The following is a 20131-nucleotide window of genomic DNA, read 5'->3' on the forward strand; positions in this document are numbered from 1 at the left end:
GACACTCGATATATACATGTATAATTACGTTTAATTCATATTTCAAAACCGTTTATATATAAAATTATCCATATTTTAAGCTTACTCATATTAAAGACTCGTAACTCACGGACCTTGTAATGAATAGTGTCCTGAAAAAAAAAAAACAGCTAGTTTAATCAAAATTTTATTAGGAAAATAAATAAAATTTGAATTAAAATCCACAAGAAAATGTTCAATTTTTTTAAGGTTGGCTGCCATGACTTGTTTAGTACGTACCTCAAAGTTCGAACAAGTACCTTTGTCCAAGTGTCTTATGTACTACACTCCTACTACACAGGAAGTCTTAAAATCTAAATGATGTGGAAAATGAAAAAAAAAAAAGAAGCTTTTATTAATGGTGTGTGTTTTCTAATAAAGAAATGTTAAAACAAAGTTTGGGTGTTAAATGATCTTCAGGTGTTTGATACCACAAATCCAGATTATGTGAAATAAATAGGGGGCTACTAAACATATCCTCTCTTGTTATTTTTCATACCTTTTTTCATAAAATTACATTTAAACTTATCATATTTACCTCCTAAACATGTCATCATTTTTTAAAAGTATTCTTTTTGTTGCAAAACAAATTCAAAAGTTTAAAAACTTATTGTAGACGTTTTTTTTTTTCAAATCTTTTGTTTGTTTTTTATATTAATTTAAAAAAAACATGTTTTTTAAAGTGTTCACTTTGATCGAAAGTTCTAAACTGGTTTTAACTTGCTTATAACATACTCCTTACAATAATTAAATTTGAACTTATATAGATTGTTAATTTATAATTTGATAAGATTATTTTAGTACCTATTGTTTATTTGTCACTTACATAGATGGTTTGAATGATTAATATGTGCTAGGGCTATAAACATTATTTTAAAAGAAAAACTTTATTACTCTTTAATAAATAAAAATTGTTAATTATTTTATAAACACATTTAAAGCATTAAAAATTATAAAAGTAAGACTTTTAACCTTTTTTTAAAACGAGTGTTCAAAACATTTTTTTTTTATAAAATATGTTATTATTTAATTGTAAAGATGTTCGATAAAAAAACATAATCAAAATACTATTTGAGAAAGTGTCTTTAAAAACAATATCCAAGAACTTTTAAACAAACATGTTTTTTAAATAAAAATTAAAAGACAATATTTTTTTTGAAAAAAAAAACGTCTGTAATCTTTTTTTACACTTTTGAATTTGTTTTGTAACAAAAAGAATATTTTTTAGAATGATAATTTGTGTAGGGGGTAAATATTACAAGTTTCAATGCGATTTTATAGAAGAGGGTATAAAAAGTAACAAGAGGGGTACATTTAACCTACCCTAACAAATATTATAAAAAAAATCAATTTTTTTCACATACGACATATGAAAGATAATTCAAAGCACTAAAAGTTAGATAGACGGTAAAAAAAAATGTCGTATATCATATTTAAAATAACAAACATAAAATACTTAACATATTTTATGATTTTCAAATTAAAATATGTTATGTATTTATTTTATAATTCATAAACATGTGAACTTTTCACTTTCTTTTTGAAAAGTTAATGTTAATCTCTTAAATTTTTTTCTTTGCCAATATTTACCCTTGCTATAAGTGAAACAATTCATTTTTTGATTAACAGATAAATCGTATCAAAGAAAGAAACATTATAACATACAATGGTAATTTTAATATAGAAAATTAAGTATAAATGTATAATGGTTTGAACACAAACACATAATGTGACAAATGAAGTAATATTTATATCATGGACCTAAACATGAACTCATATACTATCATAGTACCATATCTAATTCAAGAAACAAGATTAAAAAAAAAAACAGTGGTTGGTATACTCTAATTAAACTCACAATGCTTTCACAAAACTCTAACACCCCATCTCAAACTACACCCCTAATTTACAAACTTAAACTTCTTACAACATCTGGAGTTTGAAAACAACTTGCTTATCAACCGAATCCAAAATGCCAATATCAGAAACTGATTCTTGTTCATATGAACTCTTATGATCTTCTGTAGCAATGTTCAAATCCAAACTGATAATAGACTCTTTCCCGCAATCCTCAACGCTTTCTTGTCGTTCGTTTTCGCTATACTTTTGCCTTATGCTAGGAGAACACGCTCGCGAAATTGAACTGAAGCTTTCACAGCTGAAAATAACAATGGCATCATGGAAAGGAACCGTTTGTCCATCATTTAGTGTGATTCTTCCATTCTTGATTGCTTTCTTGATTCCCATTTGGGAATGGTAATCAACTTGCTCAACATCTTCCATGAAGAACACACGGTTCGGGTTTTCTTGGACAGCTTCTGTGAATCTTTCAAGATAACTTTGGCCATTTTCGTCCCTTGCCCTTTTGTGACTAGCGAATTCTTGATCGTCGTCGGTTGAATCGGCTCGTGTAGCTGAAAATCTACTCAAGCCCATTTGCAAAAAGTTGTTTCTTGATCCAAATATAACTTTGGCTAACTCCCTTGCTATCTTTTCTTTTCCATGATTGTCAGCACCCAAGAAAGATAACCATGTTTCTTCTTTCCCTTTTCTTTCCATTGTACCAGACCTGCATTGAAGGATTGTGCTTACTATTTCTGGAATGATCTCTTTTTGCCATGGTACAACTTTTTCCAATGCATTGATCAGAATCTTGACATTCTCTGAGTTCATTTCCTTGAACTTGTGCAAGTAGCATTGATCATGATCACCTTGATTGTAATCTTGATCACTAGCTTCACTACAAGAAGCTGAATTCGGACTTGAATTTGGATTCGACAAGAGTTCGGGCATGAGAGTTTTCGGATTTGGCTGTTCGAAACATTCACCACCGATGAAAAACTGATGTTCTTTTGGGGTGTTCGATTCGAAAACAACGGGCCAGGTGATATGGTGTTGGTGGAAATTTGGTGAAGAAGACATGAGGGGTTGTTGTTGTTTGTGAAGTGAACTACATATTGAGTTCCATTTCTTGCAAAGATTTCCAACCTTTTCACATTCCTGCAAACACATACATCATACTGTCATTCTCACTTCTACAAGATTAGTATTTTAAAGCACTGATTTATTATATAACAAGAGCCTTACCTGATTCTCTTCTTTGTATTGTTGGAGCCATGAAGGCAAAGTGGAGCCATGCATAGGAGTAGTGATGGACTCAGTGGTTCGGCCATAACTCGTAATGGTTCGAGCCTCTCGCGTTGCATTAACCGAACATTCGTCACAACAAGTGAGGAATTTCATCTCATTGAAAGAATCTTTATTGCTAATAAAACAAAACCAACATCCAAGATCAGTTTTTTTTTTTTTAACATGAAAAGATTATCTTTAAGGCAAAAGCATCAAAAAAGTTTAAGTCTTTACCTTTCTAGATTGAGGGTGAGGTCCAAGCTAGCAACAGGAAGTGTAAGAGGACAAAGATCCCATAGAGTTTCAAGTGATGGATGACCTGTTTTGCACCTCATGTATGTTTGTGAGTTGGCTATCCCCATCAACCACAGCTTCCCACTATCAACACCAAACATAAGTCCACTAATCTCCATGATCATATGCTCCACTGGTGAGTAGTAGTAGCTCTGATTGAGCTTTCGCTCGTTGTGGTTCGACCAGTAATCCGAAACCCATTTGAGATCACCTAAATACAAGATTACACCTCTACCCACGAAGCTTTTTACTAGACACTTAAGTTCCCTAGCCTTATTTTCAACATCTTCCCTTAAAAGGTGATTTAGTGAGTGTAAAGGAAGGCTTACAAACTGCATGAACCTCAGATTGATATTGTTTTCCGTTTCAAATTTGTCTATAACTCCTCTAACTATAGCATCAGCACTAGCTAAACACTCTCTTATAACAACAATGTTCTTTCTTTTCTTATTCATCATCATTTCTATAACACTCATCACATCTTCATCTTGGACTTTAGCTAAAGATTTGGGCTTGATGTTCTCTTTTGATTGAGAAAAATTGAGGGGATTTGGGGAAGAAACGGATATCTCCATTTGTTCGATATTGCTTTTGACTTGGGTGCTAGAAAAACCGGCTTCTCGCATCACTCTACTAACACTAGGATCATCTAAGATGGATATAATAAGTTGTTCTATCTCTACTTTAATCGCTAAGATAGGTTGTTGTTGATTTTCAATTGAACCACGTCGTTGGTGAGCTTGAGCCCGCTTGAACGCGGCCACCAACGCGTTGGAAAGAGAAGGGTAGTGAGATTGATTAGGGTTTAACATGATAGGGCTCGATTGCATGGTAGGGAGGCGGTTCAAGGCCACGTTGAAGCAAAGCTCGAGAGCTTTGCATTGGAGAGGGTGAGAATTTGGTTGCAAACAAGCCTTTCTCATAAGGCTTGTTGGCGATGCCAGCATCGCGCTGGCAACATGCAAAGGCGTGACCTGAGCATGTCCACGCCGTCTAGCAAGAGCAAGAGCTTGCTTCACAACGGTTGTGGCTTCTGGTGTTAGTGTGTGTTGCATGGTGTAGCCTCCAGCCCTCATGGTTGATCACTAGGGTTAGATTTTTTTGAAACTTGGGATTGAAGTTTTGGTTTGTGAAAGGAGGGTTCAAGAAATGGTTATATGGTTTTGTTCTTCATATGGTTTGGTTTTGGAAGTTGGTGTGCTTAATGTATTGGCAAGGAGTGGGTGATGTGTGGTTTATAAGAAGAGGATTAAAGAAGTAGTGTGAAGTGGGGCTTTTGTGCTTTTCTTGCAGTTGTTAGTTTTGTATGTGAAAGTGGAATGCATGTGAAGCAAAGCAAATTTCTCTCTCATAAAAAGACTAATTCAACCTTTAAACAGTATTGTTAACTGGAGTATAACGAAATCTAGTTATATTTAGCTTTATTATTAAAGTTTAATTTCTTACCTTAATAATAATAATAATAATTTTCTAAGAGAGTGTACATACAGACACATATATGTTTATTTATGTGTGTATATAAATAATGTGTATTTATGTGTGTGTATATACATATCGTGTGCATGTATTTATGTATTCACGTAATCACGCTCAATACAAAAATAAATTGAAGTAAAGTAACTATGTAAACAACTGTAATTGGTACTAAGTGGATATAGGGGGAGAGTAAAAAGAGATGATATGTGATTAATAATTGTCTTGTGTGTCGTATTTAAATCATTATGTACGTGTGTTTATGTGATTACCGTAGTTCTTTGTTTACTTTTAGTCATGTTTTAAATGAATCCATATTTACGGATGTATATAAAACTTTAATAAGAAAATATATGGTTGCTATTAGTGTTTATTGTGTAATATTATCAGAATAGATAGACTGCTAAACCACATAAGCATTGTATACATTATTTTTCAACTGAGTTTCCCTCTCTCTCCACTTTATCTCTCTCATAAAACTAGAAAGGTGAAAGCACATAGAAAATAATGGAAGTTGGACTGCTTTAGACTGATAATTTGAAGTTATAGATCCAAGACTGTAGCCTCCTTACTTTCAAGCAAAAGATGATGTAAATAATAAATAAACTAAAATAATAGAAATGGGCAAGCTTTATTTGGATAGTGACCTTATTTAAAAGGGTGCAATTTGTAACTTTCTTTTCCTAAAGACTGCAAAAGCTACAAGTTGTGGAAACTTTGTCCCCCCTTAACTATCTTTATTTTGCAAAATGCTACCCTTCACTTTCTCTTTTTGCGAAAGCTTTGTGGTGTAGAAGCTTGTCTTGGTTATAGACACCATGCCAATCAAAGACAAAGAAACAAAAGCTGAATTGCCTTTAACACCACTAATTATCTGCCCTACAAACCATCCTTATATACCTATGAGGGTGTTTCTGTATTCAGATATATATATATATGTGATGTTGAATAATTAAAATTATTATAAATAAATAAAGTTATGAAACATTATTATATTTGAATATGTTTTCTTTATAATAGGATATCTGATCATGTGAATATTTAGCAATTTTCAATAGTAATCAATAGAAAACCAACATGATATTTTATAGAAGGAACAACATAATTATCGTATAAATAAAAAAGAAGTCTTTCAAATAATGTTTAAAATGAGTGAAGATACATGTTATTTAAACTATGATAATTAGTTTTATTTGTTTCATAAGAACTTATTATTCAATACTTTTTTAACAATAGTAAACATGTGGAGGGTTCAAATGAGAAGAAATTCTTTGTAAGAATAAAAAAGAAGAAATTTCAACAATAGAAATGATTCATTAGACTTCATTTAATATTTGTACTTAATGTAACTATAAGGGTATATTAGTAAACTTACATACATCATTAATTGGTAGTTTCATCTTTAATAACTAACTATATTAAATTTGTAACTTATTTTTAAGATATATATTTTTCACAAAAAATAAAAATAAAATTTCATTTATAGTGTAGGATAAATACGAAGCGTGTAGGATAAATTACGAGTTGTGTAGGATAAATTTCAATATGTGTAGGATAAATTTCGAAATGTGTAGGATAACTTTTGATGTGTGTAGGCAAAAATATTTAGTGTGGAGGATTATAGTCTTAATGACTAATAAATTAGTCAAACATAATAATAAATGAGATGAGAAAAAAACTATTTAATATTTTACAATTATACCCTTTTATTCTTTTTCTTCTCAATAAAATTTTCTTCTCAAATGAACCTTCCCGTAACTATAATATGTTAAATCATACACAAATACTTGATTAATGGTACCTCAAATCCTAATATATTAACAAGAACGATGATATATTCTAATACTTATTGTGTTTAAAATTTGAAGGGTGAAGTTTATTTTTAAAGTATTATCTAAATTAAAACAAAATAATAAATTTAGTTTTCCTAGAATTTTACATGATTTATCAGTTTATAAGTTGGTATTTTAGTTCTACAAAAAATTACTCATTTAAATTATACATCAAATAGATATTGTTTATAGGTGAAAAAAGTGCTTCTCTAAAGTTTATTATTATTTTTTTTGAATGGCTAATGTTACTCTCTTAAACTTCTATATATACAAATAAATCATCCGTGTTTGGGATTGAAACCCAAGACCTTTCACACTAAGAGGCAAGAGCCTCTAAGGGTGGAAGGAGTGCTCAAACACTCCCCATTTTCACTCCCCATTTTCACTACCCACTAATCTCATGTCATGTCAACTTCCCCCTTCACTCCCCATTTTACACTAAGTCACTAGCAATACTTAAATACATGGAGAGTGGTAAACAATTTAAGAAAAAAAAAAATTGTGATTGGTTGAAAAAGGGTGGGGGCCCTCCATTAATCCTCTCTCTCCTCTATCTCTTCTCTTTCGGTTTCTCTCTCAGTGAGTATTCACCGTCTCGGGCAATCACCGAACACCGAATGCGGGGTGGCATCCCCTTACCGTGCGGTAAAGTGGGGTTACCGAAGCCTTCCCCGAACCCACTCTTTCCACACTAACAAATAAGCTATTCCCACTTTACATTTCTCTAAAGTTTAATTCATTATTTAATTTCATGTTATGGTAGTAATCATGACCAAATATATTGTGAGATCATCTTTTTTTCCAAACGGCTATATAAAACTACCCTATGATTGGAGAACCTTTAGCCATTGATTTTAGTTCTTCAATCATTGGTTCTATTATATGCAAATATAAATTTATTATATATATTATGCAAATTTTTACATTTAAGTATATAAAAGTCACCAAAGTTACTGTGAAGAAACTTATTGTTGGGCACGTAATTATGCAAATATAAATTTATTATATATTATGCAAATATTTACAGTAAGTATATAAAAGTCACCAAAGTTACTGTGAAGAAACTTATTGTTGGGCACGTAATTAGCTTATAATTAAGACTAAAAAAGATTTAATAACTATTTCATAAAAGAAAATGTGTGGTAAATTGTATTCTGAAATTTCCATTTGTTGTAATTTGTTAAGAATAATAAGTTTTAAGGATTTAAAGTTTACACACTACTTAGTATTGTTGCTACCAAAACCCACATGGATTAAACAAAGTTACTTGATTGCGATGCTGGAGTCTCGCATTCGGGTTTGTGGATGCTCTTAAATTTGGACAAATAACAATTGTTAGTCTCGACACTATGACTCTACGATTAGTTATAGAATAACACTACTAGAGAAACTGAAATTTCTTACATCAGTTTTTTTGTAGGAAATGCGTCATAAAACTGGCTTTTCTACGCATTTATGACAAAGACCTGATGTAGGAAAACACCTCGTAGGAAACCCGTTTTCAACGTATTTTCTACGCAACTTCCTACACATTTTCTACGAAACCACTACGTCACGAATCTCCTACAATATATTTAATTACAATCTTTTAGGATTTATTTTTTTAGCTACACATTTCCGACCAAAAAAAAAAATAAACAAAAAAATTAACTAATTTTAATACAACATTATTTGTGACCCACTTCCGACAAATAAATAAGAAGTGTTGTTACAAATTTCCGAGTAAACAGAGTATTTTTTGTGACTCAATTCTGACAAATAAATAAGAAGTGTTGTTACAAATTTATGTGGAAAGTGAGTATTTTTTGTAATGTTTTTTTTTGACGAAACTGAGTATGTTTTGTGACAAATTTCTGACAAAATAAAGAAAAAAGGTCTACTATTTTTTACCGTTTTCCGACAAAAGCTTTAAATAAAAAAACTGCAAAAAAAAAAACAATTAATATTTCTGCATTTTTCTGGCGAAAATTCCAGAAATAATCTGTAATACCAAAAACCTGTTTTACAAAATTCACCAAAGTTACAATGACATAAATTCAAAAATCATGCGTCACAACGCAAGTTCCAATATGTTTAAACCGTAAGCTAATACAATTCAACATAATTCTAAAAAGATATAAAAAACTAGAACTAATTAGAGGGAGCACGCCAATTCTTCATAAATTCTTGAAGTTGTTTTTGAAGTTCTTCCCTGGCTTTCCTTTCTTCGTCAAGACGAGTTGCAAGTAGATTCCTTTCTTCTTGAAGACGAGTTGCAAGTAGTCCTTTGAACTTTGCAATTCAGTTACCACGTATAAGCTACCTGTAAAGTTTGAAATAAAATCAGTATAGCATTTTTTGTGTGACTAAGTTTAATACATTTGGCTGGTAATCAATAAGGCGTACCTATTGGTGTTGTTCTTTTTGATTGACGATACCACAAAAGTAAAGCTATTAGCAATATGATTAGAGCACCTACACTTCCCACCACACCTCCGATAACTGCTCCCTTACTGCTTAAACCTCCTGTTTTTCGACATGTATTAAAATTGTGAATTAAATATGATCTTAACTCGAAATTAAGAACCCTGGATAGGATATACAGAAGGTAAATTTATCTAAGTAGCAAGTTCCCAGAATGCATGAAACTATCATTTTGTATATTTTACTTTCTTTTTACTAAGAACTATCAATAGAGAAACTAATTAAATCCACTCTAAACTCGATATTATAATTAATAATAGGTAAAGGTTAACTACCTAGTATGTGGCGCCTGAGGAAAGTCCGTAACAATCTTGATTTCTCATTTCATTTCTCTGTGCTTACTTGTCAAATTTCGGGACGAAATTTCTTTCAAGTTGGGAATGATGTGACCACCCTAACTTTCAAGGTCAGTATCTCTTCGTCACGTGATCTTGTTTCTCGTTATTTCACTTTCGTATTTTTCCCTGCAACGATAAAAATTGGTAAACGCTTGTGACTGCAATATAATTGCTAAATGTATTATGTGTTTGAGTAAATGTGTGTAAGTGTGTAAATTGGGCCCGACTCCTGTGTCATGTATATGATTGGGCCACGTCCTCGTGTTTTCATTTAAAATGGTGGTTTTAATTGGGCCGCATCCCAAATCTTTGAAGCACAAAGAGAACCCAACTAGATTAGAGCCCAACCCATCACTTTTACCTTTGGTCGCGGAAGTCCAAGTGTGTGGGCTTAGGTCCAGTTCGGTCAAAAAGGAACAACCGCCCCAAACTAGTACCTTTTATGTATACGTATCATATTCTAATTAACATAAAACTCAAAATAAAAACTCTATCTCTCTCAAGATCACGCACGGCAGCAGGTCTCCCCCCCCTTCTCTCTCGTAATCTCCTCCTTCACCAATAACCTTTGATTGGTATGTTCCCTCATCATATAGTTATAAAAGTGGTTATACTGTTTATGCAAGATTTGTGAATATGTGCTGGTACATGTTAGCTATTACATGGATTATAAAGGACTGCTACATGTTAATGTCTGTGAACCAAGAACATATAGATTACTGAATATTGTTGTCTTGATTCGGGTTCTTTGGTTATGTATTATTTGTGTTTATCGGGGTAGTTGATGTCGATAATATGATGGGCCATTAATGCGGTCCATCTTCTTGGTTTAACCACTATTACATATTAGTGAGTATTATGAAAGTAATTGGATTAGAGTCTGTGATGTAATAATAGAAATCTTGACGAATAATGGTGGACACAAACTGTTAGGATCGATTAAGCGTATATAATTGTTCATGCATGGAACTAGGGTTAATGATTGGATATAATAATTAGGTATGAGTCGCATGATTTAATAATTGGTTGACCGATTATGTGATACATGTGGCTGCTATATTAATTAGTTGAAATTTATTGGAATTGTGGGTCATGACTTGTAATTGTTGATTGAGTAAATGGTGGGGAATAACTATTGGAAATAAAAGAAAAAAAAACAGAAGTGTTTGTTAAACATAAATAGGTCGCATATTAATTGGATTGCATACAATCACACTTTTAATTGGGCTGTATACTATTGTTAGGCTGTACACCAGGTGTGGGCCGCCACACCCTATTGGATCACACCAAGCCTTATTTAGAAACACATGAATAATTTGGGGCCACGCACACACTTGTAACAGATTGGCATATTGGGCTGCCCACTTTGAATCCGCTAGGGCATGACTCGATTGGGCTAGTTAGGATGGGTCGCGGACAACCATGAGGATCACACCAGGGTCACGATTTAGGATTTATACTAATGGTCATGAATCATAAACTGATATTTAGGGATTTAATCACCCATTATGTGATGTTATGATGTATGTTGCTGATCTCATTGCATGGCCAACTGTTACAGTACGTAAGATAATATGTGTGTTACATGTGCATGAGACTGCGTGATATGTGATTAGGGTGTGTGCATTCAAAACTGATTGATGTCGATAACCGTGTTAGGACGTTTGTCATCAACTGTTAAAACAAGTAATTGGTCTTACCGAGCAAAACTAAGGTGAGTTCACTGCTCTTTTCCAAGCATGCATCCCGGGGAGGGATATCGGGTAACGTTCCGGGGAGGAACGTTAGGTTAATGGGATGTTTGTTATTACACTCATTGTCTATCACAAAAGATCCCTTACATCTACTGATAGTTGCCAGGGAGGCAACGAGGTTATTAGTTGATAGAGCTATTAGGTTTGGCACCCTCACACTGTACCGGGGAGGACGGGCGTGAACTAATTTCCTTAAAGCATGACCAATGTTTTGATAGAGACATTGGGGTTGGGCAAATACATCTTGTAGCCATCTGCGGTAATCGTGTTAATAACAATATCAAATCAAATTATTGAACTATTGAATTGTCAAACTGTTTAATACATATACCTGGTAACTAAACGCGTTAACAAAAATTTGAACTCACCAGTGTCGTCTGACACACTTGTCTGCATGCTTGTAGGTCGTTAGATGTCTTAGATTGGAACTTGCTGTCTAGAGTAGCTGGAGTGGTCATGGGTCGACTGGAGGGATTCATGTGATTGAACTATTGATATCATATATTGGCTTTTGAAACAGGTTAACATTGGTTTACTATTTGCTTCCGCTGAACATGTTGGTTTTCATTTAAAATCATTGATGGTATTTTACATTAATAACTAAGGATTTTATTTTGAAACTTGTACGCGTTCAATGTAATTAGTGGCTCGTTATTGGTACGTCACACGCCTAACAGGGACATTCCCTAGATGGTATTTTGAGGGTGTGACAAACAAACTCAACAAATATGAATCTCAATATAAAAAGCAATCCCAGAAAGTTGATAGTTTCATGTTAATTAATAAGTACAATAATAGGTACTGGTTTGGTTTGGTTTGGGTTTGACCGGTTTGAAATCGGGTACTGGTTTGGTTCGGGTTGACCGGCTTGAAATTGGGTACTGGCTCGGTTCGGATAATAAGAAGCTGAAATATCCAATAAAGACAAGTTATACATATAATTGGTGAACACATTTCAATATTTTTCAGCCCATGATTGTTCTAGTCTCGTTTTAACCCGAACAAAAGTGTTACTTTTTTAAACGTTTTTTCACCGATATTAGTTTTTATGATTTTCGATCAATATAAAACACGTATCGACATCCTTTTGGGCTACAAGTCTTGCAGTACTATACTTTGATGCCGTAATAAATCGAACCAATACTAAATCGAACTTGATCGAATTCCCGCAGCAACAGGCAAGACTATTCTAATAGTTTTAGATATTCAACATCCTCTCCATGGTTCACCGTTTAGAGGGTATAAACCAAACTGATAAACATAAACAAACCGAATTGGCCTTCTCGTTAACAGAAAAAATTAATGAAGTTAACTCAGTGAACTAAAATGGCAACGGTGAAACCTTTTTGGACCCACAGTTGAAAAATAAAACCTTTGGACTAAACTGCCAAATGGCTCAAATCACAGGGACTAAAATGACATTTAAATCTTTATTATATAGTAAATGGTAAAGATTTACTTATTATTATTAACGGTACAACTATTACTACTTTAGACTGCAGGGTGTGGGGGGTTTGGGTTGGATGCATTGCCCGACGCGTGGCAGACGTGGACTCCACTAGTCCACACCCAAAAAAATAGGGTGTGAGAGCGGCGTAGCCAGGCCGACGTGGGGTGCCATGTGAATTATTATTTTTAATGTTGACAATTATATAAAAAACACAACTTATATTAATTTAAAAAAGTTACATAAAACACAATCCTAGAATATAAAACAAAACCCACTTAATAAATCCTAAAAAATAAGAAAACTACTTATTAAATCCTAAAAAATAAAAAAAAACATATTTATTAAATCCTAAAAAATAAAAAAATACAAAGAATGGTAAATATTAAAGTAGGGAACCCACTTAAACTCCGTATTCCCGTCGTGCCTGTACTCGATCTTCGCGATCTCCACTCGATCGTCGTAGGTCAAGTCGTCCGCAGGGACAAGGTCGAAGCAAACTTTAAACCGATCCAACCTCGGTTTGAGCTCACGCCATTTGTGTTGACACGCGTTTAAGTTGTGACTCGTGTTCCTGACGTGTTGTTGGTATTTTTGGAACGCTCCCCCCCAATACGTGTTTTGACCGCGTTGTAGGGTACGTTGTGCGTCCACAATTAATGTCACTAGAGCTATTTCCTCCTCTTCGGCCACTAGTGCTATTTCATCCTCTTCCACGTTGTAGGGGAACGCTCGCCCCCAATACGCGATTTGACAGCGTTGTAGGGCAACACCATGGCCAACGCTACCCCGGTGTGGTCTAGCCAGCGTTTTGGGCATTCCGCCGCCCCAACCCACACCCCACACCCCGCAGCCTTAGTGATATTCTATAGTAATAATAATGCCTTCTTTTAAGATAGGGTTATTGGAATTTAATAATCCTAAGTTTCACATGTTGGCTGATAATAATCCCAACTTTAAAAATTCCCTCCAACGATCCCAACTTGTAAGAATTTGGCCCATATTGATCATTTTCCGACATACGTGCACTGAAATCATTTAAGGAGTCTGCTGGTATACTTGAATCTATTGAGGTGGCCAAATTCTTGTATGTTAGAAAAAGATTAATGGGGGCCAAATTCTTACAAGTTGGGATTGTTGGAGGAAATTTTTAAAGTTGAGATTATTATCGGCCAACAGGTGAAACTTAGGATTATTAAAATCCAATAACCATTTAAGATATATAACTTCTTATATAACTTAGCCTTTTTTAACGATATATAACTTTTAATACATTGAAACGTAGATAAAAATACGACGTTAGTTCGGCGCATTTTTGGCGATTGGTACTGGTATTGTCATATGATATTTCAGTGTTATAAATTAACATATTCCGGTTTTTTTTGCGATTCTTCGTACCGGTACCAGGACGATACCGGTATTTGAATGTAAAATTCGGTAAAATACTATACCGTGTACCATACCAAATCGATACAGAACCGAAAGTATCGGTACTGAAAACGCCAAAAAGTGGGTACCGATTCGGTAACCATTAAAAAATCAATATGAAAATTCGTGGTACCGGTACCAAGTACCAAATGATCATCCCTACACATAGGTAGGTACATTCGTGGTACACATAGGTAAGTACCAAATGCTCATCCCTATAAAATAAGAATTATTATATAGGTTGTTTCCTACATATTTGTGACAGATACTATAAAATCGTCAGAAATGTGTCACAACTTGTGACGGGTTTCTGACAGAATAAAAAATTTGTCATAAATGCGTAGGAAATGGCTATCGGCTTCCTACAGAATTTTGACGAAAGATTTTTACATTACGTCACCACGAACTCCTATCTTCCACCATGTCCTCGGAAAGGTGTAAGTCTACCAAATCCTGCATAATCTGCTCCTCCCAAGTCAATTTCAGCTTGCATATGTATAAATACACACACATACATTACATACATACATACATGCATACACACACAAATATGTGTACATATATATATAAACATACACGAACACATATACATATAAATACACACACGTACATACATGCATACACCCATACATACATACATACATACATACATACATACATACATACATACATACATACATACATACATACATACATACATACATACATACATACATACATACATACATACATACATACATACATACATACATACATACATACATACATACATACATACATACATACATACATACATACATACATACATACATACATACATACATACATACATACATACATACATACATACATACATACATACATACATACATACATACATACATACATACATACATACATACATACATACATACATACATACATACATACATACATACATACATACATACATACATACATACATACATACATACATACATACATACATACATACATACATACATACATACATACATACATACATACATACATACATACATACATACATACATACATACATACATACATACATACATACATACATACATACATACATACATACATACATACATACATACATACATACATACATACATACATACATACATACATACATACATACATACATACATACATACATACATACATACATACATACATACATACATACATACATACATACATACATACATACATACACCATACATACATACACCCATACATACATACACCCATACATACATACACCCATACATACATACACCCATACATACATACACCCATACATACATACACCCATACATACATACCCATACATACATACATACATACATACATACATACATACATACATACATACATACATACATACATACATACATACATACATACATACATACATACATACATACATACATACATACATACATACATACATACATACATACATACATACATACATACACACACACACACACACACACACACACACACACACACACACACACACACACACACACACACACACACACACACACACACACACACACAACATACATACATACATACATACATACATACATACATACATACATACATACATACATACATACATACATACATACATACATACATACATACATACATACATACATACATACATACATACATACATACATACATACATACATACATACATACATACATACATACATACATACATACATACATACATACATACATACATACATACATACATACATACATACATACATACATACATACATACATACATACATACATACATACATACATACATACATACATACATACATACATACATACATACATACATACATACATACATACATACATACATACATACATACATACATACATACATACATACATACATACATACATACATACATACAAATGCACACTTAAATATAATCACATCCACATACACATATATATACAAACATGCCTATACGTACAAATACATACATACATACATACATACACAAATACATATATACATACTCACATTATACTCATATGCATACGTCCACATAGTTACGTACATTTATATATAAAATAAGAATAATTATATAGGTTGTTTCTTTACATATTTGTGACAAATCCTTAAACGTCGTCATAAATGTGTCACAACTTGCAATGGATTTAAGCATTTTGTCATAAATGCGTAGAAAATTGTATTCATAGATGGATTGTTTCCTACGCCTTTGTGACAATTATATTTAAAAATAAGCATTTTGTCATAAATGCATAGGAAAATATGTTTATGAGTAAATTACAAGTTTTGTCCTTTATCTATGTACCAAATTGCAGGCGGTGTCCTTTACCTTTAAAATTGACGAGTTTTGTACTTAATGTTTCAAAATCTTGCACGTTACGTCCTTTGGCCCTAACCAAGTTAATTTTTCTTGTTAAATCTGGTCACTCAAGGGTATTTTGTCTTTTTACATATTTATTTAATATTATTTAATAGAAAACAATATATATATATATATATATAGGTTAGTTCTCCTTCTCCCCCTCTCTACCCAGCCCCCACCTGTGCCACCGGTCACCACCGCCTCCACCCCACCTGCCACCACCATCTACATCCACCACATCCACCAACGTAATGTTGAACAACCACTTGCCACCGCCTCCACCCCAAAAGCACCACCATCCTCAAGCACCACCACCCACAAGCCCCACCGTCCACCACTTGCCACCACCACCTACTACCACCGCCCACAAGCAGAGCAGTGCCACAACCCGCCAACAATCAGTACCGCCAAAATCTGCTGGTTGAAATCTAGTCGAATCGAGTCAGATCTAGCCTCCGCCACCAACGCACATCACCACCATCTACCGGAAATTGAAGTTTTTGGTTGAAATAGAATCAACGCTAACAGACCCGTTGAAGGTTTCGGTTGAAAGTTGAAACCCACACCACAACTACCTCCCAAATCTTCAACAAATGCTACCAATTTCTTCAAAGATGTTCAGATTCGTTCTTCAAAGATGCTCAGATTGGTTGCAATATAATAAGAAAAAGAATGAAAAGTAAATATTTTGATTCTTTACTTTCTAGTGTTTGTTGTGTAATATTAATATTTGTGTGCAGATTGTTGATGACGATTGAGGGATGGCGGCAGGTTAAGAAATAAGTGAGGGGTGTGAGACAAATATTATTTGTGTGAAATGACCAACTTGCCCTCATGTGATTTGCATGTGACATATCTTAACAATAAAAATTAATTAGGTTAGGCTCAAAGGACATACCATGCAAGATTTTGAAACATTAAGAACAAAATTCGTCAATTTTAAAGGTAAAGGACACCGCTTGTAATTTGGTACATAGACAAAGGACAAAACTTGTAATTTACTCTATGTTTATTTTATAATTATTTATAAATACAATATCCTTGTTATGTTTAATACATGGATATTTGTCGGAAATGTGTCAGAAGTTGTGACGCAATTCCGACGGATGGTTTATGGTAATAAATAAATAAATATTTTGTCAGAACTGTGTAGGAAATGTTATTATTTCCCTTATTTATTTTGCATATATTAATAACTATTTGGTAAATAGTAACAATTAATCTTTTGTAGATTATTTGTGACAGATTTATGACGCAACTGTCAATTAATTAGAGTTTTCTTATTTTTTGTCAGAAACCTGCCACAAGTTGTGACGTAATTCTGATGAATGGTTTAAGTTTATTAAAAAATAAATATTCCGTCATAAATGTGTAAGAAATGGTATTATTTTCCCTTATTTTTTTGCTTATATAAATATTTATTCGGTAAAAATTAATAATTAACATTTTGTAGATTGTTTCCGACAGATTTGTGACGCAACTGTCAATTAATTAGGGTTTTCTTATTTTTCGTCATAAATGTGTAGGAAATGATATTATTTTCCCTTGTATTTTTGGCTTATATAAATATTTATTCGGTAAAGAATAATAATTAACCTTTTCTAGGTTATTTCCGACAGATATGTGACGTAACTGTCAATTAATTAGGATTTTCTTATTTTTTCGTCGTGGATGCATCGAAAATTTGTAACAAAATCTTGAAAAAAAAAATTTGGAAATTCGTCATAAAAGTGTTGTAATATGTGACGAAAAAAATTGTTTTGGAAATTTTGTAGAAAATTGTCCCATTTTCTAGTAATGTAAATAATATCATTAGTTATTTTAATGAAGTACACTTTTCAAAAAATCATTTTAATCTAGGAAAAATTACAATATTTCAGACGGTGTCCTTTTCAACAAACTTTGATAGGTTTTGCCCTTTATAGGGAATTTTGTTCCACGTTTTGTCCTTTGACCCCAACCTAGTTAGATTTTTTTGTTAAATCTGGTCACGTGCAAGTCACATGAGGGAAGTTTAGTCTTTATGTATAAATATATACATGTACGTATGCATAAAGGCCCCACCCCCTCCCCTCAACCTCTTCTTCATCCTAACACCACCACCTGCAACCACGATGCTATTCTTGAACATACCCTTGAAGAATCGTGTTCCACATACCCAGAAAGCATAGCATTCCAAGCCTCTCGCTTCATCTTTTCGTCGTTCGTCACATACCCAGAAAGCATAACATTCCAACACACCACATTCTTATCAGTCATAGCATCAAACATAACTCTGGACTCATCCAATCTCCCACATTTGGCATACCCATCCAACATTGCAGTCCAAGACACAACGTTTCTGTTTGCCATTTCATCGAACACCTTGCGAGCATCAAAAACCATCCCATTTTTAACAAACCCAGACATCATACAGTTCCATCTCGCAATATTCTTAACTGGCATTTCATCAAACATATGGAGTGTAGCATTAATGTCACCATTTCTGAAGCAGCTAGTGATTTTTGTGTTACATTGGTACAAAGAATTGGCGTTGGAACACATAAAGCGAAGATGAAAGCGTGTGTTTTTGACATGATTGACTGGAATAATCATGTAAAATAGATCTTGTGTATCAAAAAATTGATCATGGATTCAAGTTGCAACTTTTTTTTGTTTTTGTTTGAAGGAAACTAAATCAAGAATATTGTTTTGATCATGAAAATTACAAAATCTGGGGAGTGTGTTGCTTTTCGTGGGGAGTGTGTTGCTTTGCTGCCCCAACTCAAGTGAGGGGTTGTTGATTTTGCGATACTCAAATCAGACCGCAGTTGTGGTGGGTTTTGGTGGAGGCGTTGGCTGATTTGTGGTGGGTTGATGGTGGTGAGGCTTGGTTGAAGCTGATTGTGTGTGAGAGAGAAATTTGTAGGGAGAGACAGTGGTAGAGAGAGAGAGAGAAAGAGAGAGAAACTGGTTTTATTTTTATAAGTGTTTTGTTTTGTTTTTTATATAATATTAAATAAACAGGTAAAAAGACTAAAATACCCTTGGGTAACCAGATTTAACAAAAAACATTTAACTGTGTTATGGTCAAAGCGCAAAACGTGGAACAAAATTCCCTATAAAAGTCAAAACCCGTCAAAATAAAGGACAAAACTTGTAATTTTTCCTGCTTCAAAGTAATCATAAACTTACGTACCTTGATTATTTTTTTCCGGGTTGTGATGTTAAAAGATTAAAAACTACATTACTAAATTTGCTCCTCTTACTCTTATGTCCATTAAATCAACAAATTTTACCCATATTTGTTAGAATAAATATATGTATTATATTAAATAACTAGGTTCGTTAACGTCGTTGTAACACCCTTGTTATTATTTTACGGTTTTCGTATAGTTTACGAAAAACAAACATGTAATTTTGATAAATAAGGTTAGTTAAAACTTTTACAATTTAAAAGAATATACAACTTAATGTAATTGAATTCGTCGTTTAAAAGATACGACGAAATGCCGCGCGGAAGCTTGTATTTTATCGT

The 20131-nt window shown here is 33.3% G+C and overlaps 2 protein-coding genes across 2 annotated transcripts; both read right to left on the minus strand.

Annotated features, from left to right (window-relative positions):
- Positions 1–1833: 1833 nt before the first annotated feature.
- On the minus strand, positions 1834–4687 carry LOC110941079 (protein SMAX1-LIKE 3). Its single transcript, XM_022182693.2, has 3 exons — positions 3382–4687; positions 3106–3283; positions 1834–3018 (listed from the first exon to the last, which is right to left on the minus strand). The coding sequence occupies exons 1-3, from the start codon at positions 4515–4517 to the stop codon at positions 1942–1944; spliced, it is 2391 nt and encodes a 796-aa protein (XP_022038385.1). The 5' UTR covers positions 4518–4687; the 3' UTR covers positions 1834–1941.
- A 4215-nt stretch (positions 4688–8902) lies between these two features.
- On the minus strand, positions 8903–19023 carry LOC118492144 (pentatricopeptide repeat-containing protein At2g35030, mitochondrial-like). Its single transcript, XM_035989948.1, has 4 exons — positions 18748–19023; positions 16794–16839; positions 9132–9251; positions 8903–9048 (listed from the first exon to the last, which is right to left on the minus strand). Exons 1-4 carry the CDS (start codon positions 19021–19023, stop codon positions 8903–8905), a joined length of 588 nt encoding a protein of 195 aa, XP_035845841.1.
- Positions 19024–20131: the final 1108 nt, after the last annotated feature.

Source organism: Helianthus annuus, chromosome 5, assembly GCF_002127325.2.
Source record: "Helianthus annuus cultivar XRQ/B chromosome 5, HanXRQr2.0-SUNRISE, whole genome shotgun sequence".
In the NCBI taxonomy this organism is placed as follows: Eukaryota; Viridiplantae; Streptophyta; class Magnoliopsida; order Asterales; family Asteraceae; genus Helianthus; species Helianthus annuus.

Excerpts from the sequence above, each read along its gene's own strand:
- LOC110941079 (XM_022182693.2), bottom strand. The coding sequence starts at position 4,517 with ATGAGGGCTGGAGGCTACACCATGCAACACACACTAACACCAGAAGCC. Across the intron at positions 3,284-3,381 it reads CTCACCCTCAATCTAGAAAG|CAATAAAGATTCTTTCAATG; the intron begins GTAAAGACTTAA and ends TTGTTTTATTAG. Across the intron at positions 3,019-3,105 it reads AATACAAAGAAGAGAATCAG|GAATGTGAAAAGGTTGGAAA; the intron begins GTAAGGCTCTTG and ends ATGTGTTTGCAG.
- LOC118492144 (XM_035989948.1), bottom strand. The coding sequence starts at position 19,023 with ATGTCTGGGTTTGTTAAAAATGGGATGGTTTTTGATGCTCGCAAGGTG. Across the intron at positions 16,840-18,747 it reads TGGAACACGATTCTTCAAGG|ATGGTGGTGGCAGGTGGGGT; the intron begins GTATGTTCAAGA and ends TGGTGGATGTAG. Across the intron at positions 9,049-9,131 it reads AAAAAGAACAACACCAATAG|GTAGCTTATACGTGGTAACT; the intron begins GTACGCCTTATT and ends CAAACTTTACAG.